Source organism: Rhamphochromis sp. 'chilingali', assembly GCF_963969265.1.
Source record: "Rhamphochromis sp. 'chilingali' genome assembly, chromosome: 3".
NCBI lineage: Eukaryota > Metazoa > Chordata > Actinopteri > Cichliformes > Cichlidae > Rhamphochromis > Rhamphochromis sp. 'chilingali'.
Genome location: NC_137931.1, coordinates 21,345,467 through 21,373,063, shown reverse-complemented (window position 1 = coordinate 21,373,063; position 27,597 = coordinate 21,345,467). Strand labels below are relative to the sequence as shown.

General features: G+C 40.8%; 2 protein-coding genes across 3 annotated transcripts in view; both read right to left on the bottom strand.

The window, feature by feature from the left end:
- Nucleotides 1-2,850, bottom strand: part of ahr1b (aryl hydrocarbon receptor 1b) — a 67,033-nt gene extending 64,183 nt beyond the window's left edge. Inside the window, exons 1-2 of the mRNA XM_080878941.1 lie at nucleotides 2,423-2,850; nucleotides 545-732 (exon numbers count right to left, since the gene is read on the bottom strand). Of these exons, the coding sequence (XP_080735067.1) occupies nucleotides 545-732; nucleotides 2,423-2,463 (229 nt within the window). The 5' untranslated portion in view covers nucleotides 2,464-2,850. The remainder of the gene's footprint in view (nucleotides 1-544; nucleotides 733-2,422) is intronic.
- A 3,584-nt stretch (nucleotides 2,851-6,434) lies between these two features.
- Nucleotides 6,435-27,597, bottom strand: part of ahr2 (aryl hydrocarbon receptor 2) — a 94,965-nt gene continuing 73,802 nt past the window's right edge. The window contains exons 3-12 of one of the 2 annotated variants that reach the window (XM_080878939.1): nucleotides 20,529-20,660; nucleotides 19,081-19,271; nucleotides 18,911-19,000; nucleotides 12,890-13,004; nucleotides 12,548-12,687; nucleotides 12,245-12,447; nucleotides 12,044-12,153; nucleotides 11,737-11,878; nucleotides 8,771-10,322; nucleotides 6,435-7,303 (exon numbers count right to left, since the gene is read on the bottom strand). In XM_080878939.1, the coding sequence (XP_080735065.1) occupies nucleotides 7,217-7,303; nucleotides 8,771-10,322; nucleotides 11,737-11,878; nucleotides 12,044-12,153; nucleotides 12,245-12,447; nucleotides 12,548-12,687; nucleotides 12,890-13,004; nucleotides 18,911-19,000; nucleotides 19,081-19,271; nucleotides 20,529-20,660 (2,762 nt within the window). In that variant the 3' untranslated portion in view covers nucleotides 6,435-7,216. The remainder of the gene's footprint in view (nucleotides 7,304-8,770; nucleotides 10,323-11,736; nucleotides 11,879-12,043; nucleotides 12,154-12,244; nucleotides 12,448-12,547; nucleotides 12,688-12,889; nucleotides 13,005-18,910; nucleotides 19,001-19,080; nucleotides 19,272-20,528; nucleotides 20,661-27,597) is intronic. The other variant, XM_080878940.1, reaches the window with a different exon arrangement.

The window sequence follows — 27,597 nt, the reverse complement described above, 5'->3', positions numbered from 1 at the left end:
ACTTGCCACCTTCTCTTTCTTTCTGCATCTATCTCAAGTTCAAGATGCATCTTTTGTACTTTTTTAAGTCGAGATCACTTCACCCTGCAAAGATGCAGTCAACTTCCTGTGAGGAGCTACTGGCAGCTACAGCAGAGATGCTCTTTTATGGCAAAAACCATAATAAGAGTAAGCACATGTATTCAACATGATTATTCAATAACCTGACAAACACCACACAGTGATTGAATTCTTTAAAAAGTATGGTTTTGGACTTCCTTGAACTTAAAATATAATAGAAACGATAAATAAATGAACAAATAAAATTGGAAAAAGAGGTGGTTGTGAAGGAAACAGGACTTAGGCCTAAACTAGATGATGTCTTGGACCACAAAGAAATCCCACAGCTGACTTTCTGGACTTATAAATCATGCACACCCCTTGCTTTTACAGTGTTCATGTTCCGCCGTTTAGTCCACCTTGAGCAAAGGTAACTTAAAGACAGCCCTTGGTCAACGGGTAAAAGTAAAGCTCAGTGTTCCTAAAGGTGTGCAGTGTTTCCTACCTGAGAAGAAGCTCTTGGTGCGCAGGTAGCTGACGCTGAGCCTCAGGATGGACAGCTTGTCCAGGCTCGATATAACATCTTCGGGGAAGGGCAAGAGGCTGGCGAGCTGGTCCAACTCCGAGTTCAGGCGGTCACGGTGGCGTTTGGATGGGTTGGATTTGGCGCCTTCGATGGGGGGCGGTTTGACTCTGGAAATCAAGACATTTTTACAGTTTTCCTGGATCCATCTCTGTCTCTCTCTGGCTTATGGGAGCATTATTGAGGCTTCCCACGCTCTTTTTCATTTTACATTTCGTAACATAGACACACACACACACACACACTCTACACTCTCTCTCTTTCGCTCTCACACACACAGACACACATCCCACAAGAAGATTGCTGATTTATATACCTGTGCATTTTCAAATGTTTGAGTTACAGGTGTTGTATGTTTGTTTTTCTTACAGGTGCGGCAGTTGGTGACACATTACACATTTCTATTTTGTTCTGTCCTTTTATTACATCTTACCCTAGTCCCTGTATACCACATATAATGTAACAACTTTAAATAACATGAAGAGAAATGAAGCAATGAACCGACAAACCCTGAACAAGATAAATTATAGAGCTGACGTTGGAAAAGCAAAATGTGTTTGGCACAACAATGCATTCAGATCATAATTCTGATTGCCAATATATAAATAAAATCATATATATATTAGTTGTTTGCCACTATATTGGTATCAACATTTATAACGGCTGATAACTGAAAAGTAAAAAAGCGAAGAAGAGATTCGAGAATTTCGTTGCATAGTTTGTCCACCAGAGGGTGCTCTGCAACTTCCCTGTTTGCAACAACTAACATCTAACATTATCATAGTAAGGAGTCATAAATTCCTACATGTAGCAAATACTAAGAGAAATCTATTTGTGTTTTGATTTTGAAAGACAAAAAAATATCAACTTTCATATCAGAATTTTAAACGGCCAAATATCGGTATTGGTATCAGTCTTAAAAATCCAAAATCCTATATAGTTGTGCACTTAAGGACATCTGTGAATTCTACAGATGGCACTCACTGCATTTTTCACTGATTTTGTTTTGGTGTGGGGCTCAAAGCCACATGTGAAATACAATACATCTGTCCGGATGAGAGGCATATGTCAGATATTATTTTCTTTTGCTTCTGTAATTCAGGGTCGAGGGAGCCGGGCACTGGTGTCCTATGAGAGTCTGTCCCAGCTATCTTAGGGCAAGACACGGGGGTATTACCACACCTCTATTTGGGCATCAGCATAGTAATTCATCCATCCATTATAATTGTTATTTAATAATAATAAAAATAATAACATTATTATTATTATTATTATTATTATCCATCCCCTGTTAGCAATAATATTAATATAGTAACTGCTGTAGCAAAAAAGAGTTTCCCAAATACAGGAAAAAGGGAAGTCTTTCCGGTCATCTCATAATCTAAGAAATACATTTTTTATTACAGCAATTAACAGACCACCACTAGTAAAAGTGCACTTTTACTACTACTACTACAAATAATAACAATAATAATAATAATAATGATAACAAAAATAACATGGAACATTGCTGTCAGTATCAAAAGCTAATATTGGTTACTACTAAACAATTGTTGCCTTTTTATTTGTATCCATCGATCTGTAACATGCCAGTGACACTATAAATTTGTAGTGTTTTAAATAAACATTTAAAAAAGATTTTTTTTGTGCCTGTCTTCATAACATTACAATAAATACGACCAATATAATATATATTTCATATTTAAATAATGATATAATATTTGTGTATAAAAATAAAGCTTACAACAGACCCATTTCATTACTACTTACATGGCGTTCACGATAACAAATATAACGTACCCTTTCTGGGCCGGTTTTCTTCTTTTCCGCGCGGCATACATCTCGCTGATTTATTCACAGTGAAGCTGGAGGAAATCCATCAAACTGGTCCAGAAACCGCGGATCACCAACACCTGTTCTCACCGACTAATGTGCAACATCCCGGGCCATCACCGTTAGCCAGAGCCGTGATAACGACAACTACAGCGCTAATTCAAAGGGCTGAAACAGACGCCATAGATAAACTCACAGTGAAGCTGAGGCACCGAGGCTCCCGGTGAGGAATGTCAAAGTAGTAACGGTACCGTCACCGGTTTATCCCGTCCATGGCGGCTCAAATCCAGCATTAAAAACAAACAGTTTGAGCTTCACATCCTGACACATCAAAAAACTGTAAGAATCGTCGATAAATTTCAGTTGTCGTACTCAAAGCGCTCCTCCCTGTTTGCTGTCTCTCTCTACTCTGCTCTCTGACCGGCGCGCGCTTCCCGGGCACCTTTCTGGGCACTGATTTGAAGCCGAGAGCGCGCTTCGGGTCAGAGGTGACGTAAGAGAAGAAAAAAAAAAACGTCGCCGAGTTTTCATTTAAAATGTAAAAAACAACGTTTTTCAACATCATAAATGTACATGTTGTTGTTTTCTGATGTTAAAATTCATTTCCTTGTTTATGTTTTTTTGTTTTACAAAATATAACAAAGTATGAACCACAAAGTTTTTCTGGATTATTATTATTATTATTATTATTATTATTATTATTATACATTGTTTAAATACATTTTTATACATTTTTTGTATGTTTAAAAATTGCAGTAAAGGTTTTGTTTGTTTGTAAGAAAAACAATAACGATCAGTTGAATTTAAAATAGCAGTGTTTTAATCGGAATTCCAACCAGCACTTTTTTAAAGCTTGCAAGCTGCAATTTATTTTGCTTAAGGATTTGTACAGCGAACTCTATATGAGTTCTTTAATTGTGTTTCAAGGGCAATCTTAAATGTTTCAAAATCAGAAAAATGTCTTCAATTTTAGAAGGATTCACTCTTAAATTAGGCTTCTAAGATGTCAAGTTTAAAAAAAATGTATTTACCAGCAACTTATTTTGTGCTATTGCTGCATTAAAGGTCGATTGCCTCATGTTAGCATATATACTGGAAAAGCTTTAGCTTTTTGAGCAATTTTAAATACATTTGTTGTCACAATTTTAATTTTATATCACAGTCAAAACATCTATCTGTCCATGAAGCATACAACTACGTATGTATTTATTTTTTTTATAAATATATTTTCTAGCCCTATTTGCAGAAATCATCAACTTAAAGTTTAACTTCAAGGAAAAAGTCAAACTTACCAAAATAGTTACACTGTCATCTAGTGGCCACTGTGGAAACCATCACAACAATCCAAACCAGTAATATTATATTATATTGTATTATTAATCACTTTATTCGTTATTAATTATTAGTTAATATGTATTTATGAATTTCAATCCACTGTTTTATTTTTAATCCCAAATTTTCCTAAAGGAGGTTTAGAAAAACTTTGTTTTCACAAAAAAATAAAATAAAATATAGCAATTGTGTGATCAGATCACATTTAATTTATATGGTGAGCATGTAAAGAGTCAAACACTCATACACAATTAAAGCCAAATATTGACGGCAAAGCCACAAGCTATAATAAAAAAACATCATAACAGGAGGTTACATACATATGCAATGTGCAGAAAATGTACAAAAAAATGATAAGTGTGGGTCATGTTAAGGCAATACAATATTAAAATACACAATATATGACAATACATACTTTGGAGAAAAAAAAAGCATAAAAGGACAAATATATATATTTATATACAGTTACACAAAGATACTGCATTTGGAGTCTTGGCCTCCGACGGATTGAAAATGAAAGTAGAGTAAAAGTACAAAGTCAGTATAATGTAGATAAAGCAACAGGAGATATTTATATTTCCACTTAGAGAATACTTTATGAAGAAAAGCTCTGATTAAAAGAAGAGGAGGAGAAGCATAAGTGCTGTGAAGAACTATTTCTGTACTGAATCTCCATCTCCACCCGTGAGTGCTGATATTTAGTTTTGCTTTCATGGCTTTTGGTGAAACTGCTGCAAAAGTTCACAACGACGTTTACACAGGCATAAACTTGGAGCTGCATGAGGTCAAATTCTGGTGCTTTAGAGCAAGCTGTAAAAAACTAAAAAACACTTTCAGATAACTAGCGCCTGAGCGATATAGGGTTTTGAAGAACGATACCAATACCGATATTGGTAATCTAAAAATCCAATATTGTGATATACTGGCAGATTTTTTTCTTTCAGACACATGAAACGTCAAGAGATTTTCCTAACATTATTATGTGTAGTTATTCACTTATTCTCTGACCAACTGTTGTTTTGTGGGGTTCCACACATGTATTGTAGTGCGTGGGGCTGGACGGCGCTAATGTGTTAACGCTCTAATGCGGGGCGATCCGCGTTAACTCGCTAACGGAGATTTGCGGGTTATGGTGTTAACGCCATTTTAATGAGATTAACCCTGACAGCACTAGTTTCTAACCTTGATGCCACTGATTTAGTCATGTGAACAAAAATTCACAGCTCAGAACAGGTTGCTTTGTTTCCTAAACTGTTTTAAACAGACAGTCAAAAAGAGGTCAATTTAAAAGACACTATAAAGTGTGAATTCTTTTTTTTTTTTCCATTTTTCTCTCATTTAAAATATACAATAGCTGCCTCTGAGTGTTTTACTTCTGTGTTTCAATGTTACTCCGATAGCAAGAAATGAGTAAAAGAAGAAGAAAAGACACAAAGGATGGAGGTTTGTTGTGGGTAACAAGAAATCTGGTTTTGTAAAAAATCCTCAGCTTCAGTTTTTTTTTTAAGATTTAGTTGTTTGGATTTACAAAAAGATAACAATAAAAGTTTTTTAAAAAATCTGAACTTTGACTCAGTTTAAGTTTTATTTTAATTTGTTTGATTTTATCATTAAAACATTTCGATATAACCTTTAAATGACATAATTAAAAAACAACAACTAAGTACTAAAGTTGTCTAAATTGTTCTCAGTTTTTTGTCTAGCAATAGTAAGTCTCGGACTTCTCACTGTGCTTTGGCAAGTCAAACAATTTAAAGGAGTAGTGCAAAAAAAAAATCTCAAATAATGGCTAAAGCTTCAGTCACACAGGCAAACAATGGTTGCTTGCAGTTGCTGGGTGAATCATTTGTGCCGAAAATCTCCTTGCAAGTGCGTTGGTTGCTAGCAGATTGAAGCATTTGATGCTCACTTGTCTGCAAAGTATTTTAGTGGTAGTGAAACTGTAAAAAAAAAGTTGTCATTCATGGAAACAATAGGTGACTGCAGCAATCTGGTAACGATCTAAACAACCACAAAGAAGTTTTTTGTGATTGATTGCAACCTCGAGCACCGCTTGTTTGGAGAATGCATGCTTCTCCCTAGTGGCTGGAGGTTATTTGGGCCTGCGTGACTTAGTTAAGGCAAGGGCAACTTTGGTCTTCTAATTAATCTCTACTGACTGTCCCTTTAAAGTTCCTGTCAGTTTAAGGCACGATCTGCAATTTTTTTCCTGGTACAATAAAAATAAAGCAACAACACAAAAGGAAAAGGAAGGAAAGAAAACTGGCTCAGTGACAAAGCTCTTAAAATATATCAACAAGCAGCTGTTTTCACTGAATTAAATCTTACGTATGGTCTGTTAGTAGGATGATGCCGATGTCTGGTTGTGCATTTCTTTTCGTTTTAAACTACAATAATTTTCTACCCTGTCTGCAAAGCAAATCTCCCTCACTGGGACAGTAAAGACTTGAAATGAACTGAATCAGGATGCCTGTTCAAAGGGACATAAAACAGCAATGTTTAAAAAAAAAGTTGGTATATGCTATCCTTCTGAGCGTTCAAATTAGCAAAGGTGTTGAAATTGTGTACATTGCAGACGGCAGAGGATTGACAGGCAGTTGCCTCAGTGATGTTTCCTTTAACTTCCAGGTCCATCTGTCCCACCCAGAAACGTCCCATCCACACAGTAAGGGGATTTTTAAAAAGAATAAAAAATAAAGGAGAAGGGAAATCATCTGCTTTTTATTACAACAGGGGGAAGCTAACCCAACCAGCCAGTCCTCATCTGTGGCGGAATATATACATGACCTTACTAATATAGTGATCTTCCTCTTAATTAATTGGTTTTTAAGGTGCAATTGCTGGATAGCACCACCAGGTGGAGCCTTCTTCCTTTTTTGCTGAGTTTCTGCCAGCTGTTGGAAAACCTGTTTTCAAAATTTGGGGCATTTTTTTTGGTTTAAAAACTCATTTCAAATATATTAAAACAATTTGAGTTGGTTAACTGGGTTTTGGTGGCTGAGGTTTGATTGGTTGGTCATGTCAGCTTCACCTACCTCTGATAAAAAGCAGCGCCCTTTAACTTGTTTCCATCAGAGGGATCAACTCAGTCAGACTGGACTCATTTTGGTTCCCATACATCCAAATATTCTCGCCAAGCAGTCGTTTTGCATTGGTACAATCCAACCACATCTGAAAGAGGAATCCAAGCTTTTATCCTGATTTTTCGTCCTGTTGAGCCACCCTGAACCAAACATGAACTCTAACAGCTTTCATCACTGTTTCGTCATAAGAGAAAGAAAAGAAAACAAATAAAAAGAGGGAGGGAGGGAGGGAGGGGTGTCTTTGATTGTCTTCTCGTCCATTTTCTGGCACTTTCTTATTCTTCAGTCTTTTCCTTTCAGTTCAAGTTGAGATCCTCTGCCGTCCAGAAGTCACAGCGACTGATTCCTATTTGTTCTCTGAGTAGCACATGTTCCCATTGGGCAGGGAAGGGAAGGGGAAAACTCCGTTCCCGACAACTGGACGGTTGTTCATCTGTGTGACGACAAACGACAAGTTAGAAGGACTAATTTCTTCAGACACCACAGAAAGGATGCAAATACAACCTACCAACACTAACTGATCCGACAGTTCGACTAATAGTGGACTTTCATGTTTAAAATTCAGCTGAATTTAGTTTTTTAAACATAAAAAAACAACTGTTTCTAGACCAAAATCACCCAGACATGAAAGGACTTGGAGTGCCACTGTATGCGGATGAAAAACACTGACATTAAATTTCTAGCTGTGTCAAGAACACATCTGATCGACCCCTCTGTGAGCAATTATAAGCTATAGCAGATACACCAAAGTCATGTGTATAAAAATACATCACATAAGACAACAGTTATAGATTCTAAAGGAGAAAAGTATATAGGACATTGTAATTAGAGGCTGCAAAGCTTTCCCCACGAGGGGGCAGTGTTTTACCAGAAAGTGTTACTGTAGTTGCCCCTGTGTTGAGAAACACACCACAAAGACGTGCTTGCTGAGTTAAGTGATGACTTTAAATTGGTCGTAAGTGTGAACATGAGTGTGAACAGCTGTGTGTGTCTTTCTGAGCTGGTGCCCCTCACCTCCCGCCCTGTGACAGCTGGGACTGGCTAAGTTGTTAAAAAACAGTTTGAAAGGTCATCTCGTGCTGCAATTACATACAATGAGTTTGTGATAAAGACAAACTGACACAAACTAACACCAGGTGATGTGAACAGCGGCGAAACCACATTCACGTGAGTTAAAATAATTCAACTTCTGACTCACAAAAATCCATCAGCTGACATTCGCCCGAGACCACCGGCAATCAGACCTGAAGCCTAAGCTCACTGACACTGTGTGAGGGCTCCTGGAGCTAAATGCTTCAAGTTTTATTTGGAGCAAAGTGAGCTGACTGATATGACTTCACGGTAAACTGCAAAAATACGATCTATAATGTCCTTATCAGTCGGTTGCCAGGGGTGAATATTTACAGGTCTTCATGTACACGAGTATCATGAGGTAGAACTTGGTGTGGACGCGCCATGAGATCCACCAGTAAACAACTATGAACTGCACATCTGTTGACTGATTAGTAGGTGGCACATGTTAACTGGAACTCAACCCCCTTCATAACCCTGAAAACGCAGAGATAAACCAAAAACTAGCTGTCAAAGTTCCAAAGAAGAGACTAAAGAAGAGACGGGAGAAACACCCTTCAACTGAGTGATGATGTTGATGTGATTTGGTGCTATATAAATAAAATTGAATTAAATTGGATTTAAACTGAATTATTATCTTAGTAAGGACTCAGAAATAATGCCCCACAACAAATGTTAGGGAAGTCTGTTTGTGTTTCGTGTGTCTAAAAGACAAAAAAGATACTGCCAGATTAATAACCAAATATTGGCATCAGTGTCTGTATTAAAACCTCAAACCATTCAACTTCACATCTCTACAAAGATTAATGTTGCTGAACTGGCTCTTTACCTGCGTCTGCTCACTGAAGTTCAGATATTGCTTCTGCTGCCCCAGCAGGCCGTTTGGTTTCAGACCAGTGGGCATCTGGCAGGACAGTGAGGCCTCATCCAAATTTGGGATCGAAGCCATTCCTGATATGGCTCTTCCTCCAACCTGGTAAAAGCAGGAGGGATTGGAGGGAATCTGACTGGGGGCCGGGTTCAACCTCGGCTGACTGTGGTGCACGCCGTTCACAGGCAGTCCTGGGGCGGCATTTCTGTACATACAGCTTGTAGAAGCCGGCGACCGCTCCAAGAGCTGCTGAACAGGAAGTGGATTAGAAGTCTCTGGAGTCATGAACTTGTTGAGAGAGCCGATGTCTGTGGGGTTCCTCTGGAAAGAGCCCATCTGCTGACCCGTGATCAGCTGCTGCTGCTGAGGCCACGCCTGCATCTGACTGTTGCCGTTTGGGGTCTGTACAGGAAAGTGGCTCTGCATGCAGCTGAGTGATGAAGAGAAAACAGCCTTGTTTGAAATATTGGAGGCAAATGTTTCTCCACAGCTGTCTGCTTGGTGTGTCACTGATTTGCTGCACTTGGTGCCCTGGAAGGTAAAGACATTATTTAACTGTCCTTCCTTGTTTTGGTCCTGGAGGCCAAATGTTTGGTTGGCTGGGATCATTTGAAGAAGCACTGGGTTGGTTGAAGGCTGCCTGAGCGGGAAGGCTCCGAGGTTGTTGTCCATGCTGCTGGCCTTTAGCTGACTTTGCGTTTGAGGAAAGCTGTTTGGCAGGACGTTGTTAAAGGTCAGTCCATTGGGACCAGAAGAATTAGGCTGAGGAAAGTCCATGTGGCTCAGTTTCATCGTCTCCTGGGCCGCTGTCATCTGCACTCCGTTGGGTATCAGCTGGGTCTGTGTCTCGAGAGCCCAGTCAAAGTCCAGCTCCCCGCCTTGATCTGGATCCTGGTTTTGAAGTGGGTCCAAACCAGAGAGGCAGGCTGGGATGCCGTCAATCTGTTGCGGCAGGTTGAGTCCGACATCCTTCTGCAGCTGCTCCTCCACGTAAGACAGGATGTCATTGTTGAGAATGTCGCTGAGGTCGTCGCCGAACCCACCGTGGCAGCTCATCTGCAACAGCGTGCTCTCCCAGCTCTTGAGCTCATCAGGCTCAACGTGCAGGCTTTCGATGAGCTCACCGTCCCCAAAGATCTGCTGCAGGGACTCCATGATTTCCTGAACCGTGGTTTCTGCTTTCACTACGTTTCCCACTGCCGGGCTGGGCTCCGTGTCTCCGGGAACGTTGAGTGTGGCGTTGGTATCCTTGAAGACCATGTCGTTGAGGTTGCTGAGGGTGTTGGCGCTGTTCTGATCGCAATAGAGCGTATGGTCCTGATTCAGCATGCAGCCCAGCAAGGAGTCGCGACTGATGGCGTCACTGTCAAACTTCCCCTGCTTGGGGGCGGAGCACGGGTCACGGGGCTCAATGTTGGGGGTGACATCATACAGCAGCGCCTCTCCGGTGGCATAGTTAAATGGCACCTGCAGACGTCTGAGGTGAAGCTGCTCTTCTCCTTCTTCATTTCTGCAGGTGAACACATGAGTGAGTTTTCCACTGGGTCCAAAACAAGCTTTCCATTTACTGAGCCAAACACCTCTGTCTTTATGAGAGTGAGGAAACAGCACAGGAAATAAGGAGAGGAAACATGAAGGACTCAGGGAAGAAGAGAAACTGAGGAGAGGAGAGGAAAATTTAAGGAAAGGAGGAGAGATAACAAAGGGAATACATAGAGAGGAAATAAGAGAAGAAATGACATACCAAGGACACAGGGAAATGAGATCAGATGAGAGGGGAGGAAACAAAGGAGAGGAAATAATGAAAGTAACAAGTACAGGAAAATAAATAAAAAAGGAAACAAAAAGAGCAAAGGAAATAATGAAAGAAACCACAAGATGAAACAAGAGAAAAAAAAACAGTTGAGACCAGAGAGGAGTAGGGGTAGCAAGGAAAGAAGGACAGGAAATATTGAGAGGAAACAAACAATGTAAACAAAGATGAGAAACAAGGAAATGTGAGGAAAAAAAGCAAAGAAAGGGAATGAAGAGAGGAGTGGAAGCAGTGAAGGAAATAGGAAGAGGAAAAGAAACAAAACAGGAAGCAGGAGTCAAAAAGACATAATGACAGGAAATAAGAGGAAAAACCAAGAGAGGGAAGGAAACAATGAAAGAAACCACAAGATGAAACAAGAAAAAAAACAAACAGTAGATACAAGAATGGAGAAGAGAAAACAAAGTAAACAAGGAGAGGAAAAAATATGTAAACAAAGATAAGTAACAAGCAAATGGGAGAAAAAACAAAGGAAATGAGGAAAGGAGTGGAAACAGTTTAAGAGTTAAGAAGAGGAGAGAAAATGAAGTACGCAACAAGGAGATGAAACAAGAGAAAATCAAACACTAGAAAAAAGATTAAATGACAGGAAGCAAGGGAAGCAAAGACAGTAAACAAGGAGAACAAACAAGAAAATATAGGAAAAAACAAAGGAAACGAGGAGAGGAGTGGGAGAAATTAGGAAAGTAACAAGAGGAGAGGAAACAAAGTTGGAAACGAGGACAAGAGAGCAAATAACTAAGGGAACAAGAAGAGGAGAAGAAATGATGAAGAAAACAAGGGGAGGAAAGATTAAGGACACAAGAAAAAGGGAAGAAATAAAGAGAAAAGGTCAGAAACAGAGGAAAGGGAGGAAACAATAAAGGAACCAAGTAGCGAAAGCATAAAGTATACGATGAGGGGATGAAACGAGAAGTGAAAAAACGCAGAGAGGAAAGGAAACAAGGAACAAGGGAAAGGAACCAACAGGAAGAGTTGAACCAAAAAATAAAAGTGAACTAAAAGAAAAGAAAGAAAGCAAAGCAAACTGATTGAGCAGCAGCAGATAAACATCTGACTGCGGCTTTTCTTCGTCATGTTCCTGCTGGAGGAAACAAGTCTGCAGACTTACGTCAAAGCTCTCTGCTGGGCCACGATGAACTCGGGTTTCCCGTTTTTTATGATGAGCCGGGCGTTAGCCTGGACCCAGACCCACCGGCCGGCCTTGGTCAGCAGCCTGAAGATGGTTATGCCACTCTCTCCGGTTTTCATCACTGCAAGAAGACGTGTCATTTTTAGATTTTGCTGCACAGCAGCTGGCAGATAGCAACAGATTTCTTGAGTTATGGAACCCAAGTGATGCACACAGAATTTAAAACCGGCCGTGCCTATTTTGGCATTTTTCGCCTTTTGTAAACCGAGCAGAGCTTCCGACTTACTTCTGACATGGTTTTCTGCGCAGTACAACATGTCGGCAGCATGGATAAAGTTGTAGCCCGAGCCTTTCCTACTGATCTCTATCTCGGAGTAGCCCAGAACCAGCTTCGCTCTGTGGACGAAACACACGCCAGACTTCACTTGAGCGCCACAGCTTCATTCAGACGTTCAGTGAGAGATTCAAACAGCTCTCTGTGCCTTACCTTGCGTCGACGCCTATGGGTGTGAAGTCCATCTTGTGTTTGGTCTGGAACATGAGAGTCTTGGTGCGGATCTCCAGGATGGACGGCTGCTGCATCGGCGTTGCGATGGCAAACAGAGCAAGCTGCGGAGGAACCAGTGACCCATCCTCCAACACGTGGTTCTGATTGTGGAGAAACTTGAGGCGGCCGTGGAAGTTCAAAGCCTAAAGACAAGCACACAGTTTTAAGAATAAAGACCTCCCTTTAGGCCAGGAACATCTTGTGGATCCCGGTGCAGTGAGGCGTGTTGGTGTGTGTGTTTACCAGGAAGCCAGACGAGTTGTCGAGTAGGCAGCGCAGGCGGCAGCAGAAGTTCCTCTCCAGGAAGGACGAGTTCTCTGGAGGGACGGCATGCGGGTCGTAGCTCACTATGTTTCTGCTGATCTCAGGGTTGCTCTGGTCACCTGGAGCGATGAGGAAACATTCATCTTTAGATTATTACATGAAGCAATACGATGCAAAAGAATTAAAACGAGCACCGCAGATACACAAAATCACACTGGAAAATGTAGACTGCAGCAGCAAAGAGACGTGACCATGTTTCTGGCTCCTCCTCTGCAGGTCACCTGGACAGGTGTGATCACTGTGCAGTGTGGGCAGACTTACTGGGGCTGTCGGCGCCCTCTGTGTTTGGGTTGAAAGAGAAGTGGAGCTGCTGTCTGAAGAAAGCTCGGTCGTCTGTGTGGATCAGCTCAAACACGCTCTGATGGACGACGTCCGACTGGAAGCAGGAAGCAGAAACATATTTTTAACGACACGAATCAACCTCAAAACTTTCCTCTGACACAAGCGGTTGCTCTTCACGTCTAGTGCTTTGTCTTTTTTAACCTTTTAAAATATTTTCAGTTAAGCTTATTTCTTCATTTTATCAATTGCACTTACAACCCATCATCTTTCTTCTTGGTTCAATGTCCTATTTCTCCTTTGCTTGTTCCATCTAGTTTTCCTACAGTGCTTTTATGTCTTTGATTTTTTCACTTTGTTTGTTTTGTTTATTTTTTCCACTCACTTTACATCGCTTCATGATATTTTTGTAGTTGCTTTGTGTCTTCTTTACTAGTTTCACCCATTTCCTTTATGATTTCACATCACTGTGAGAACAGTTTTACTACTTTTTTATCTCTTTGCAGTCTCTTTTCTTCTTCTTTGGTTGGTTTTGTAGTTGGTTTGTGTCTTTTAACTGTTTATCTCTTTTGCATGAATTTATGTTCATTTTTATGTTTTTCTGTTCTCTCATTAAACAACAAACAAAAAATTGTAAAAACAAAAACCCAAAAACTATAATATTATGATATGTTAAATTGCAAATGCAACGCAGGGAAAATCACCATGGAAAAAAACACCAGAAAGGTAATCAAAAACTCTTAATTTCTTTAAGTCTTCAGGAATAGTTCTCCAGGCTTCTTGATGGAATTTCATTTGGATGTTTTTTGCCTTTTGTTCTGACTTCTGCTTTCAGGAAGTCTGAATAAACTATTGCTCAAGGCCACCTTAAAAAACAGTCTGGCTCCTTGGAAGCAAAACAGAAAGAAACGAAGGGTGGTGCAATATTTTTGCACAGTACATATTTACATTTGACTGAAAATATTTCTCCCATAGAATGAAGTTATCATAAGTTAAAGTTACCTAAAAAAAAAAAAAGTCCCCAACCCCGTTTTGTTAATACAACACAGGAAAATGACCCTCACATGTCTTAAATAAAGGTGTGAAATAACAAGCGATGCAAAACCACAATAACATTAAAATTAACTTATGAAAAGATCGTAAAAGTACCTCCAGTAGTGTGGAGGAAATTTAGACCCTTCTTCTGTGTAAATGTGTTTGCATGTTTATCTGACTAAATACACCCAAAGCTAGTTTGAAACTTGTTAAAACCTTTTTAAATTAAATGCATACACCTAATTTGAATTTATATATAGTGATATTGACATTTTATTCCCATAACTAAACAAATGCTGTACTTTTTGTACAGTGTGACTTATTACATTACCATTGTGGCTACTGTGAGACAGAAAGCAGAGGTGGGCTTGCCTTTATTTTAAAGCTTTTTGAGTAAACGTAAACAATGTTGACCTCCATCCTGGTTTTCGTGAGCATCAGGCTCACAAACTGCACTAACAAAAGGTGTAAAGGACGTCACTTTCTTTCTGAGAACGACAAATATTAAATAATGGTTCCACAGACTCGGTCCTACGCCTTCCCACCTTTCCAGTGTTTGTCCTGCCGAGGTGCGTTCAAGAGCGATGATGCAGGTGTAAACATACATGGAGCGAATAATGCTCCCAGCAGTCAGAGCTGATGGACGGGGCTGGAAACAGAGGCGCTGTTGTTGTTGCTAAAGGAGCAAGGTGCTGAGAGAGCCACACCTCAGCAAACAAAGCTCAACACAAAACCCTCCTTTGTGAGCGACGCTGAAAAATGGCCTCGAACTTCTCATGAGGATTCACTGGGCACAAAGCAGTCCTAAAGTGAGGATTTGTGGCTTTTTCTAGAGAAATACTGAGGCCCTTGATTTTTACAGTAATCTCCACGTTTTCTTCACGTCTGTTTCCTCTTTTGTCTCCTCCATGACTGTGCTCAGAGCTGCTCTATAAATACACTTTATAAAGTCATAAACAGTTGAAGCAGCTGGTGAGTTGGGGCTTTAAAAGTCACTGCAGCCTCCAAAACAAAACGTTTCCTGCCCTGATCTGCAGCCCCACTTCAGACCATGTTATGCATGTGAACGAGTGTTCAAATGTGTGTGTGTGTGTGTGTGTGAGGGCTGTTTACCACGTGCACTCTCTCCGGGCAACATTTTTTTAGGGTTTTTTTTTCTTTTGCTTGTGCTTTTTCTTCCCAGACTACAGACTACATCTTTAACCCGGGTCAAACGGATTTGTTTATAAGTCAAGAGTTCACCGCTCACAAAGCATTTGTCATGCACGCACACATACTCACAGAAACAAACGCAGACACATGAGTCCCACACAACTCCACTACTTAGTCATTCGAAATACCGAAACTTTAAAAAATAAATCTTTCTTATGAAGTGATGAAGCAGCTTTTTTATTTTTCAAAAGTCACATTTTAAATGTTAATGCTTCTGATGTAACTTTTAGGATGTACTGAAACAATTCGGGTAAAAACCTGTAGTGCTGTTTGTCTAACTACAACAATGTCATGTCCCTACTGCTGAGTCGTGGCTTGTTTCTAAGGCTTGGTAACCATAGGGCCAGTTTACACACATTAACTAACTATACCCTGCCTGACCGTCCTGAGCCGTTCTAAATCTGAGAGCTTAGGTGGAGTACAGGGTTTAGTCAGACAAAAGCTGCTTCATTACAAAAAAAGTCCACTTTAGACTCATGAAATCCATATATATCAGCTGACCTGTAGGGTGTGCAGAAAAGGAGCACAAAACATTACAACTTGGAGACCTTGATTGAGCTGCAGGTATTTATTAAAGTCAAAGGAAAGAATCTGAATCACAACCAGCTGTGGGTTTCTCCAAAATCCCAATTTAGATTAAGCGTTTGTGTGATTGAAACGCACTATCTATATGAGCAAAGACAAAAAACGTATAATGGTAAATGTTTTTATTTAATCGGAACCTATAGCTGAGAAAAAGACTCACTGAAGCCTTGTCACTGGATTTTATGGCCAAATCTTAGGTGGAGTGCATGATTTCTCCTGCTTTATTTAAAGAAGTGTGGTGTACCCACCAGTAATATGTCTTTACTGGCTGCTGCTGATGTTAACGCAACTGAATTTCACTCGCTGAACAAGCAAAGTACAAAAACAACCTAAATGTCAAAATGAGAAAAAGACTGACTTGAGACAGACTTATGAAGGTGGAGTCATCTATTATAAACTGGTCAAGGCTGTGTGGGATCATGGAGGTTGAAGTAGCTGTAATCTTTGAATGGATTCAAAAGGATTTAACCGAGTCCAACGTATACGCTACGCCTAAGATCTGTGTCAACGACTGAACTGCAGGACGTGTAGAAGAACAGCAGAAAACATGATTCACAGCCAGACCCTGGCTGGTCTTGATACTGAATTGGACCAATCCATGCATGCCATGTGGGGCTGCAGGTATTTATTCAAGTCAAAGCATCACAAGTGACTGTGAACAAAATGCAAAATTGTTTGATTTACTTTGAAAATTGGAAAAATACTATTTTTGATCCTGTTACATCAATTGGTCATGTAGAAGTGAAACATTTCAACATCTCTAAATGTGAGTCCCTGATTGATTTTGAATTCTAAGTCAAATACTCCTTGTTAGATTTTTTTGTGTTTTTGATCAGCTATTAAAAGTCAAAAGATTTACAAGCAGTCCGTGTTTGTGAGGAAAAAAAGAAGGCAATAGATTGAAATCTGTGTGACCTGACTTTCATGGACAACAAATGTGAACTGAAACCCACTGCTTGTTAGATGAAAGGCTGAAAAACTGCGGCGGTGTACTGTTAAAGGAGGTTTTTAAGAGGAACATCAGAGTTCAGGAGGTCACTGAAGTGGAAACAGGTTCTTGTGCAGTAAAAACTTATTTCTGCATGCAGGCTTCTCTTTTTACCAGCTGATTTGATAATTTCTGGAAACTGACCATTGTTGCTCCATAAAAGGAAAAACACGGCCCGCCTTCGGATTTAGTACATCCTTACTCTAAAATACAAAGACAAGTTATGTGCAAAGGCATAGCCTCACTGTCAGGCCTTTAGGTCGTTTAAAAAAACCTTCAATTTCAGAATCAGAATCAGTCGCAGTTCACAGGTTACTGGTTGGCTATATCCTCCTGAGCCCCAGCCCATTGAAAGATACTGTTTTTCCTTGGGTCTCGGGTGGACCAGTTTAAGTACAATGAGAATCCCAAGGAGACTTGCAAACTGTCATATTAAGGATGATTTGATCTCATTTCACTGAAATACTTTGGAAGGAACGGTAATTCTTGTGAAAAGGGAAATGTGCCTGTAAAATGACAAATAGGTCCTTGATCTTGAGCACTGTATAGGTAACGACCCATTAAGTAATCACTAAACTAACTGTTGCTGGACGAGCAAACAACACATAGGTGGCAACGTTTAAAAGTTACACTTTCAACAGAGACGACTAGAACAACTGGACAATCCTGAGCATCTCGATATCACTTGTTATTTAATTCAAATATCCCTTTCTGGGATTTCATTACCTCGATGAGAATCAATTCATCAAGACATTAATACAAATGTATTTGTTCTTCTTGCTAGAATAAGATTTAATTTCAAAATAAACTCAAAATAAAGTCTCTTTAAAGTTTTAAAAGTGCAGCTTTTTATTCTAAAGCTTGATTTTTTTTCCATGTTTGTCTTGTAAAAATAAATCAAACCTGCACAGTGAAGGGTTACACAGGTTGAGGCCAGCTGAGACCAAATTGGAGCGTATGTGCCCCAGGCTGCTAAAATGAGCGAGACACCCCTGGGCTACGGTTTGATTTTAGCTTGGCACATCAGCGTTATACTCTTGGCAATCATTACTGGCTTTGTGGTATTGATTTAAGAATCTTTGGGCTGTGCGTGCTAACTGCCTACACCTCAAGTGTGCACAGAGGCATGCCTAGGGTTGGCATAGGAGAGACTACCACTTCCTCTTAGCTCCTTTCTTACTCTCCTGGTTGAAGTTACACACATTTTAGCTTCGATTCTTTGAATAAACAAAGCCCGTGTTTATTTCTTGGTTTGTCATACAACAGTACCTATGATCTCCCCTTTATCAGCCACCAGCCTCAAGCAAGCAAGACTACACAGCTTCTCCAGCTGCAACTTGGTTGTTGTTGATGGTTTCTTCGCTGGGGATTAATTATTAAACATATTTGATTTTTCCTTTGTTCTGTGATTTTGAGTGTTGCCTGACGAGATGATCAGAAACTGGACCATAAATGACAAAAAGGTTGCTGGAAGTTTATCCAAAACATAAAATTTCAGGTTATTACTCAAATAAAAAAACAGATTAGACGCCATTGTGAGAGATCTAGTGAAAAATCTACTGCAAGAATTCCATTTTATTAAAAATTCTTATCATTATTGTGTGCATGAGTTTTTAAAGATGTTTATTAAACCTTTGAGGTTGATACCAAACCTAATCTTAGGCAATCGGAACATGAAATTTGTGTTTGTTGTTGTTAAATTTTGGCAATGAGGGAACAGCAACAACATACAGCGTTGGGTAGGGATAGGGTTGAGAGGGTTAAAGGAGTTCTTACTTGGTATCTATTTTCTTCTGCTATGATTTCTATTCTTGACTTCCTGATGAGGAGCTCTGTGTATAAACAGTTTTATGTTACTAAACTGTTACTGACCATCTGTTCATCATGTGTTTTTTCCACCTGAATTCTTGGATGATGGGTCATGGAAGGTAAAATTTCAAGCTAGATTAGTCCAAACGGTCGTTTTGTTAGTTTGCTGCCACTTTTCAGACTGTTTCAAAGCTTTTTTCTTCCAATGCTGCTAGGTGGAAATAATTTGAATTCTTCATGATAGATCCTACCACTTTTCACATGCAAAAAAAAAAATCAAATATTACTATAACAATGAACATTTTTGACATTTTTATCCCACTTTTTACGTGGTGCAAGGATCTGAAGTACTGGTCATAATGTTTCTCTTATACCTGATGGAAGCCGAGGAAGTCCTGAATGGTGGGGGACGTGTAGAAGACGTAGCCTTCAGCTGTCACCACCAACACGAAGCCGCTCAACGCCTGGAGATCGAAAACAAGCTTTACCATCTTCGTTCTATCAGAATGTCTGAAATAAGCCACAAGCATGTGAAAGGCGTTACCTGAAGCAGCAGGTCTCCCTCAGAGAAGTTCACCCCATCGATGGAGGTCACTGTGGAAGTCGTGAAGGAGGAGGGGGCAGTGGAGGTTGCGGAGGATGGCTGCAGCGCCGAGCTCGCGCTGTTTCCTCCAAACATGATGCTCCGCTCGCTGGAGTAGCTGGAGTTGTTGTTCTGGCCCATCTTCATGGTGGCTGCAGGTGATGAAGATGAACAGTTAATTTGCTGAAGCTTTAAAACGTGTATGACATTTAAAACACCAACGAGGATTGCTTGGGGGGGGTAAAAAAAAAAGACTATTTTTCTTTGTTGTTGGATTTATTTTCCACTTTTGATTTTGTTTTAACACAGAAGACCCCACAGGGCCAAACCGAATGCAGTTTGAGACGTGCTAAACAAATAAAAAGTGATGCAAACATGACTCTGACCTCATCTTGAAACAGCTGGCTGTCTTATTACAAAACTGTCAAATTTCTCAAGAATCTCTGATGAAATATGAAGTGAGAAAAACACCAAAAGCGGAACATCACTGTCTCTTTCCATCAGGGTGGAGCTGCCTCCTGCTTCCTGTCATCTTACAACACCGTAACTCTGCTCTCCCTTCTCTTCCTCTTCCCTTTCTGGCACTTATCGATCAGCTATTATCCAAAAGAAAAACAAGAGAAAAAAATAACTGCCCCAAAGCAGCTTAGCACAGCCCCTCAGGGAGGAAGCAGGTGGTTTTCGAAGATGGAAGCCGGTCTTAAAGGGCGAAAGAAGGACTGAAGGAGTCTGGAGTGTTTTTACTACACTCGGTTGGTTTGTTGGTTTTTACTGTTTGTCTCGCACTGATATTGAGAGATGCATTTTACACTTCTGGATATTTTTTCTTTTCTTCGGCCTTGGTCTTTTACCGTCACAGTATTTTGCTTTTCCTTGTCTTGTAGAGCTCGTTGTAAAGTTTTTTTAGGATGCTCTTGTGTTTTTTTTTTCTCACAGGGCATAAAAGGTCTGTGCAAATTTGCTTTTATATAGAGCAACACTAAAAAAGCACAGTGATTTGACAGAATCAAGCATTGGAACGCCTTTAAAACTCCAAAATACTAAATCTTGAAACTATAAAAACATCCTTAGCTCCAACATGTCTACTCTAAACATCAAAAATTACTAATATCTCACAGGTTCAGCTTCTTGATTTGTTGTTATTCTTCAAGTTTTATATAGCAAATTGAAATTGTTTTGGTTTTAGGGGGAGGGGAAACAGATTTAAAGATGAAAAATGAGTCGATTAATCCAGAAAATAATAGTGGCGGCCTTCACTCTGTGCAGACTGCTGGTTTAGAGTACTGGCAATGCTTCTGTCCCAGCCCAAGCGCTGGGTTTTGAAATTCAATTCCTGGAGGCTTGCTCAGCCCCCGTCCTTGTTAAAAGTCCAGGCTGAATGAGGATAACAGACGGAGCCACAAAATTACCCGTTGGCCTCGGCGTTTCCCCCCATGGACCAAACGCAGCGGGGAGGCAGCCATTTTGGACGACAGAGCTCATGTGAAGTGGTTGACGGAGGCCCTGGGAGCTGCCGGAGAGGCTTGGATCGATCTGGTTTTCTAAGAGCACAAGAGGAGTTGCGTTGCAGCCTCTTCTCCAACAAAACAATCATAAAGGCATTTCATGTATAATTTAGAGATACTGGATAAAAACCCTCGGATTATAACTGCCTGAAAACAAAAATCACACAGAGCTTTTTTAGGAAAGAAACTCTTCCCTGCAATGATTATGTTTGACAAGCTCAAACTTTGCTCTGAAATGGGGCCTTCAGCAAAGTCTTCTAAATGATTAAAGGCACAAAACTAGAGGCTGTGGAAAAAATGCAACTCCAATGTGGATTAAACATGGGAAAAGTTTTGAATAATAAAGTCAGTTTAAGTACAAGAAGTCCTTAAGAGGTGGGTTTTTTCTACTCTTGGATCTTAATGATGTCATAGAGAGTGAATATCTCTGATTATAGTCATTGGAGACACACAGCTCCCTAATTTATCAACTCACTGTAACACGTACAGGTATATTAGTGATGCTCTATGGCCAGAAAAAGCAACAAAAGTACCAGATTTGAGCACTCAAGCCAGAATTTGAACGACTCGATGATCTTTTATTGAATTTTTGACACAAAGTTAAATAATTCAGTTTTGATATGCTCTGTTTGGTTTAAGTTGCTTTAAAGTCAAATATGTGGTTAAATAAAACAAGCACGGAGAATATCAGGAACATTTTCCCAACTACTGGGATCTTCCAAGGGAAAGACTTCAGTTTGCTTGGAGCCATAAAAATACCACCAGAGCCAGATAATCTGATATTTGCCTGGTACAAAGACAGGAACATGCCGGAGGAAAAGCAAACCAGATGGGTTGGTTAAACACACTGAAGCACACGGAAAGGAAATGTACCAGTGTGGGCTAAACTGGGCACATCAGCGTCAGTGCGTGAGTTTCCTGAGAGAGAGAGGCAGCATTACATTTCAGAGTTTATATCAAAAGACACATTCTTGACCACACAAACGATCTGGTACACATAATAATCTGAGGTATGGAACGCTTGGTACAAATATTAAAATACACCAAAAAGCCAAAGAAACATACCCTGCAGAGACGGCTACATCTTTAGCTTGGTAAAAGATAGAAATCAGTTTCTTCTTTAAATGTTGTAATTAATGGTACTGCATGGACTTAACACTGGAATGTACAAAATGCTGGGGTGCTTCCAAGCTCTGATATGGTATTATTTAATTGGGACAAAAGTAATTAATTAAAAAAAACTATAAAAATGACATCAAAAAGAGTTTATATGTGAAAGTCACTACAAGTGGATAACGCATATGTCAAGCTACGTCATGATACATTATGACAGAATATTGTACGATATGTGAGATATGATATCGTAAAATACGATAAGCTATAAAAGGGTAAGTCATCTTGACACGGTAAGAGAAAACAGGATAATGACACAATACTGGATGATACAGTGATATCATACGATATTTTACAATACAATAAGTTAAGATACGATACAGCATGACATTGATTTTAATTTAAATACCACCTTTGGTGAAGAAGCAAACATTAACAGCAAAATTCACGCCCAAACCTGCTCATACATAGCACAAGATTATATAAGCAACTGTACTAACAAATGCACAAACAACAATAAGATAATGGCTGGACTCTAAATAACAACAAAAGGATCTCTAAGTTAACAGTCTGGAGACTGTTCATGGAAAATTTACAGTGACCATTTGATTCTGTGTGATTTTCACCATACAAAGCTTCATTGTATAAATCCACAGAGCACAAATAACAACATGCTAAACCACATTACGAAAAGTTGCATTACAATGCTCCGTTTTTGTTTTTTTTATATGATAGCATGATGAAATGCAGGATGAAGCTTAAAGCTCAGCTCAAAGATGATTACTGTTTACCTGTGGGTAGCATATTGGCTTCTTTTAGTAAGTTCCCATCGAGCACTGTGGGTGTGTCAACATGCATACTTCAATAACAGACTCATTTTTAATCCCATGCTTCTTTGCTTTCTCCCCCATCTCAGGAAGTTTTCCCCCCGGTACCATGCCAAATGTTTTACTGCTCCCACAGCACGCTTTGCACAGCATTTAACATGATTTATGGGAAAACATAACAGCACCAATCGATTTCACGCCTTCTCGCAAGTCATGAATTTGAATACTGAATCCTTTTTTCTCGCAGGCCTACAGCAGCATTTACAGGATCAGTCTGAGGAGTTATGTACAGACATGATTTTATTTTGACTGTGTTTATCGAGCTAGGAAATATTTACCTGCTTAATGGGTTTAGATTCCCACAGGGAAGCGTCCCGGCACAACCATAGGCATTTAGGTTGGGGTATTTAGCAACTCTATGAGGGCAGTTGTTGACAGCTATAGGTAATGCTAATAAAAACTGTACAAGAACTTCTGACATGGCTGATTTCAGTCATTCAGCAGTGAAAAAATGCTGATTAGCCACATTCCCAGGAGTCCAATTTGACGTTGTCTGCTATATCTCATCATCAGTTCCCATCACCAAAGATATTTCACCAGTATTTTATTTTAAAGAAGAAGAGAAAATAAGTTCTTCCATTTGTTTTTGATATTTTGGTTACATAGGCTTAATAGAGAATAGATTATTTTTCCTTCATTTTTAATGCCACATTTCATGTACCCATTTGATGTTTAACATGGAATTCTTTTAAATAACTGCATTGTACGCTTGCATAACATCACTACACTGATAGGAGATTTAAAAACGTAAGATCTCTCCAAAAAGTGTTTGCCACACAATCGCAGAAGCTAAAGTCAACAACAAAAAGATTCAAATCAGGAATCAAAATGTGTTGGGAAGTATGGGGAGTGCTTGGTGACAAACAGGGATTATAAAAATGCATAGAGCTTCTAAGGAGGGGGAAAAGACAAAGACAGGAAGTAATACAACAAAAGGTGCCACAGAAAGCCAACTACCAAAACAAGACAAGAAGTAAAAACAGAGACAAAAAGAGACACTGGAAAAATGCAAAGAAACCACAGCTCTGTAAAATGACTGTGAAGTCATTTGTCTTAGGGAATCAACTGAAATGAGCAAAACCCAGTCGATCACCAGACACCACACAAGCCTCATCTACAGTCTGTGGCTACAGGATTATTGTAGCCAAAGTAGCTTATTTGTCAGCAGGGAGCAGGGAATATATATCAATGCGTCAACGCGTTAACAAGCTAACCGCACTAACGAGCTAAGTGCACTAACGTGCTAACCGCTCTAACTCGTTGACAGAGATTTGCCGTGTTAATTCGGTTATGGCGTTAATCTCATTTTAATGAGATTAACGCTGACAGCACTAATATATATATATATGTATATGTATATATGCAGGGGTGCACATAAGTGGTCCGCAGGTGCGCATTTGCTGTCAAAATAAAAGACGTGCACCAGATAAGAAGATGCAAACGTGCGTTTGCGTACATAAAATTTTCTGGAGGAGGACAGACATTTGTTTAGAACTCTTAAAGATGTCGAAGAAGCAAGCTCCTTTAAGCAATTACTTTAATGTTCCTCCACCTCCAAAGAAATGTCAGAAGGAGTCCGAACCACAAAAGAAGCACATATTCTCGGAAAAGTGGTTGCAGAACGTGAGCTGGCTTCAAACAAATGATGAACGCACAGAGATGTGGTGCAGAATATGCCGTGAAAATCCCACTCTAGCAGACAAAACCAGTGTCTTTTATATGTATGCAAACGCGCGTTGCAACTTCTTATCTGTTGCGGGTCTTTTATTTTGACAGCGAATATATCTATCTATCTATCTATCTATCTATCTATCTATCTATCTATCTATCTATCTATCTATCCATATATACACATACATATATATGTATGTATACGTATGTATACATACATATATATATATATATATATATATATATATATATATATATATATACACACACATATATAAATATATATATATATATATATATATATATATATATATATATATATATATATATATATATATATATATATATATATATATATATACACATATATATATATATATATATATATATATACATACACATAAAAAACACCCAGCACGCCCCTGCGGGCGGTTTATCCTTTAAGCTCGGGTCCTCTACCAGAGGCCTGGGAGCTTGAGGGTCCTGCGCAGTATCTTAGCTGTTCCCAGGACTGCGCTCTTCTGGACAGAGATCTCCGATGTTATTCCCGGGATCTGCTGGAGCCACTCGCCTAGCTTGGGAGTCACCGCACCTAGTGCTCCGATTACCACGGGGACCACCGTTACCTTCACCCTCCACATCCTCTCGAGCTCTTCTCTGAGCCCTTGGTATTTCTCCAGCTTCTCGTGTTCCTTCTTCCTGATATTGCTGTCATTCGGAACCGCTACATCGATCACTACGGCCATCTTCTTCTGTTTGTCTACCACCACTATGTCCGGTTGGTTAGCCACCACCATTTTGTCCGTCTGTATCTGGAAGTCCCACAGGATCTTAGCTCGGTCATTCTCCACCACCCTTGGGGGCATCTCCCATTTTGACCTCGGGACTTCCAGGTTATACTCGGCACAGATGTTCCTGTACACTATGCCGGCCACTTGGTTATGGCGTTCCATGTATGCCTTGCCTGCTAGCATCTTGCACCCTGCTGTTATGTGCTGGATTGTCTCTGGGGCATCTTTACACAGCCTGCACCTGGGGTCTTGCCTGGTGTGATAGACCCCAGCCTCTATGGATCTTGTGCTCAGAGCTTGTTCTTGTGCTGCCATGATTAGTGCTTCTGTGCTGTCTTTCAGTCCAGCTTTGTCCAGCCACTGGTAGGATTTCTGGATATCAGCCACCTCCTCTATCTGCCGGTGGTACATACCGTGCAGGGGCCTGTCCTTCCATGATGGTTCCTCGTCTCCCTCCTCTTTCTTGGGTTTCTGCTGCCTGAGGTATTCACTGAGCACTCGGTCAGTTGGGGCCATCTTCCCAATGTATTCTTGGATGTTCGTTGTCTCATCCTGGACTGTGGTGCTGACACTCACCAGTCCCCGGCCCCCTTCCTTCCGCTTAGCGTACAGCCTCAGGGTGCTGGACTTGGGGTGAAACCCTCCATGCATGGTAAGGAGCTTTCTTGTCTTTATGTCAGTGACTTCTATCTCCTCCTTTGGCCAGCCTATTACCCCAGCAGGGTACCTGATCACGGGTAGGTGTTGATGGCCCGGATCTTGTTCTTACCATTCAGCTGACTCCTCAGGACTTGCCTGACCCTCTGCAGGTACTTGGTGGTTGCAGCTTTTCTAGCGGCCTCTTCATGGTTCCCATTCACCTGCGGGATCCCCAGGTACTTGTAACTGTTCTCTATGTCTGCAATGTTGCCTTCTGGTAGTTCAATCCCCTCAGTTCTGACTACCTTCCCTCTCTTTGTTATCATCCGACTACACTTCTGCAGTCCGAATGACATTCCAATGTCATTGCTGTATAGCCTGGTAGTGTGGATCAGTGAATCGATGTCTCGTTCACTCTTGGCATACAGCTTGATGTCATCCATGTACAGGAGGTGGCTGACAACTGCTCCGTTCCGTAGTCGGTATCCGTAGCCAGTCTTGTTAATGATCTCACTGAGGGGGTTCAGGCCTATGCAGAACAGCAGTGGGGACAGAGCATCTCCTTGGTAGATCCCGCACTTGATGGTGACTTGTGCTATGGGCTTGGAGTTGGCCTCTAGTGTTGTACGCCACATCCCCATTAAGTTCACGATGAAGGCTCTTAGGGTCCCATTGCTCTTGTACAATTCTAGGAATTCCAGTATCCAGCTGTGTGGCATTGAGTCATAGGCCTTCTTCTAATCAATCCAGGCAGTGCACAGTAGCTGGTGTTTTGCGCCTCTGGTATTCTTGCCAATTCCTTTCTGTGTCCCGCTCATGTATTGACCCATGTGCCTGTTCATCTTAGCGGATATGATGCCTGACAGGAGCTTCCATGTAGTACTGAGGCAGGTTATTGGTCGGTAGTTGGAGGGGACTGGTCCCTTCTTGGGGTCCTTGGGGATCAGGACCGTCTGACCTTCGGTTAGCCATTCCGGGTGTCTCTCGTTAACTAGCAGCTGGTTCATTTGTGCTGCCAGACGCTCGTGGAGTGCAGTCAGCTTCTTTAGCCAGTAGGCGTGAACCATGTCGGGCCCTGGTGCTGTCCAACTCTTCATACTGGAGACCCTTTCTTGGATATCTGCCACTGTGATGGTTACTGGACCCTGTTCAGGGAGGTCGCTGTGGTCTGCCCTCAGATCCACTAGCCACTGAGCATTGCCGTTATGGGTTGCGTCCTTCTCCCATATGCTCTTCTAGTATTGCTCCGTCTCCAGCCTTGGTGGTGCTGTTCTCTTATTATTATTGTTCCCTTGCCACTGAGAGTACACCTTTGCTGGTTCTGTGGAGAACAGCTGGTTTATTCTCCTGCCTTCTATCTCTCTGGTGTACCTCCTCAAGCGGCTGGCCAAGGCTGTGAGTCTTTGCTTGGCAGTTTCCAAGGCCTCAGGTATGGACAGCTTGCTGTATTTCTTATGCACCTGCTTTGTCGCACCTTTCTGCAACTCCGATAGTTGGCTAACCTTCCTCCGTGCTACTTTGATCTTGCCCTCTAGCCTCCTTCTCCATGGAGGGTACTGCCCCTTGTGGCTGTTCAACTTGTAGCCAAGCATCTCACTGATCACTGCTGCCGTATTGTAGATCAGCTTGTTGGTGTCGGTAATCGTGGTTGTAGTTATTGTCCGTAGTGCTGCATTAACATCATCTAGCAGACCTTCTGAGGGTACTTCACGTAATCTTGGTAACCGGCTACGGTGGATCCAGGTTTCAAGCTTGGCCATGATCCTATTTTTCAGGTCAGTTCCTCTTGCACTCAACGATCCTTCTCCTATTGCACTTGGGGCTATGTGCCCAATCTCGGGTGGGGGTGATGATATCTCCCCCCTGACCTGG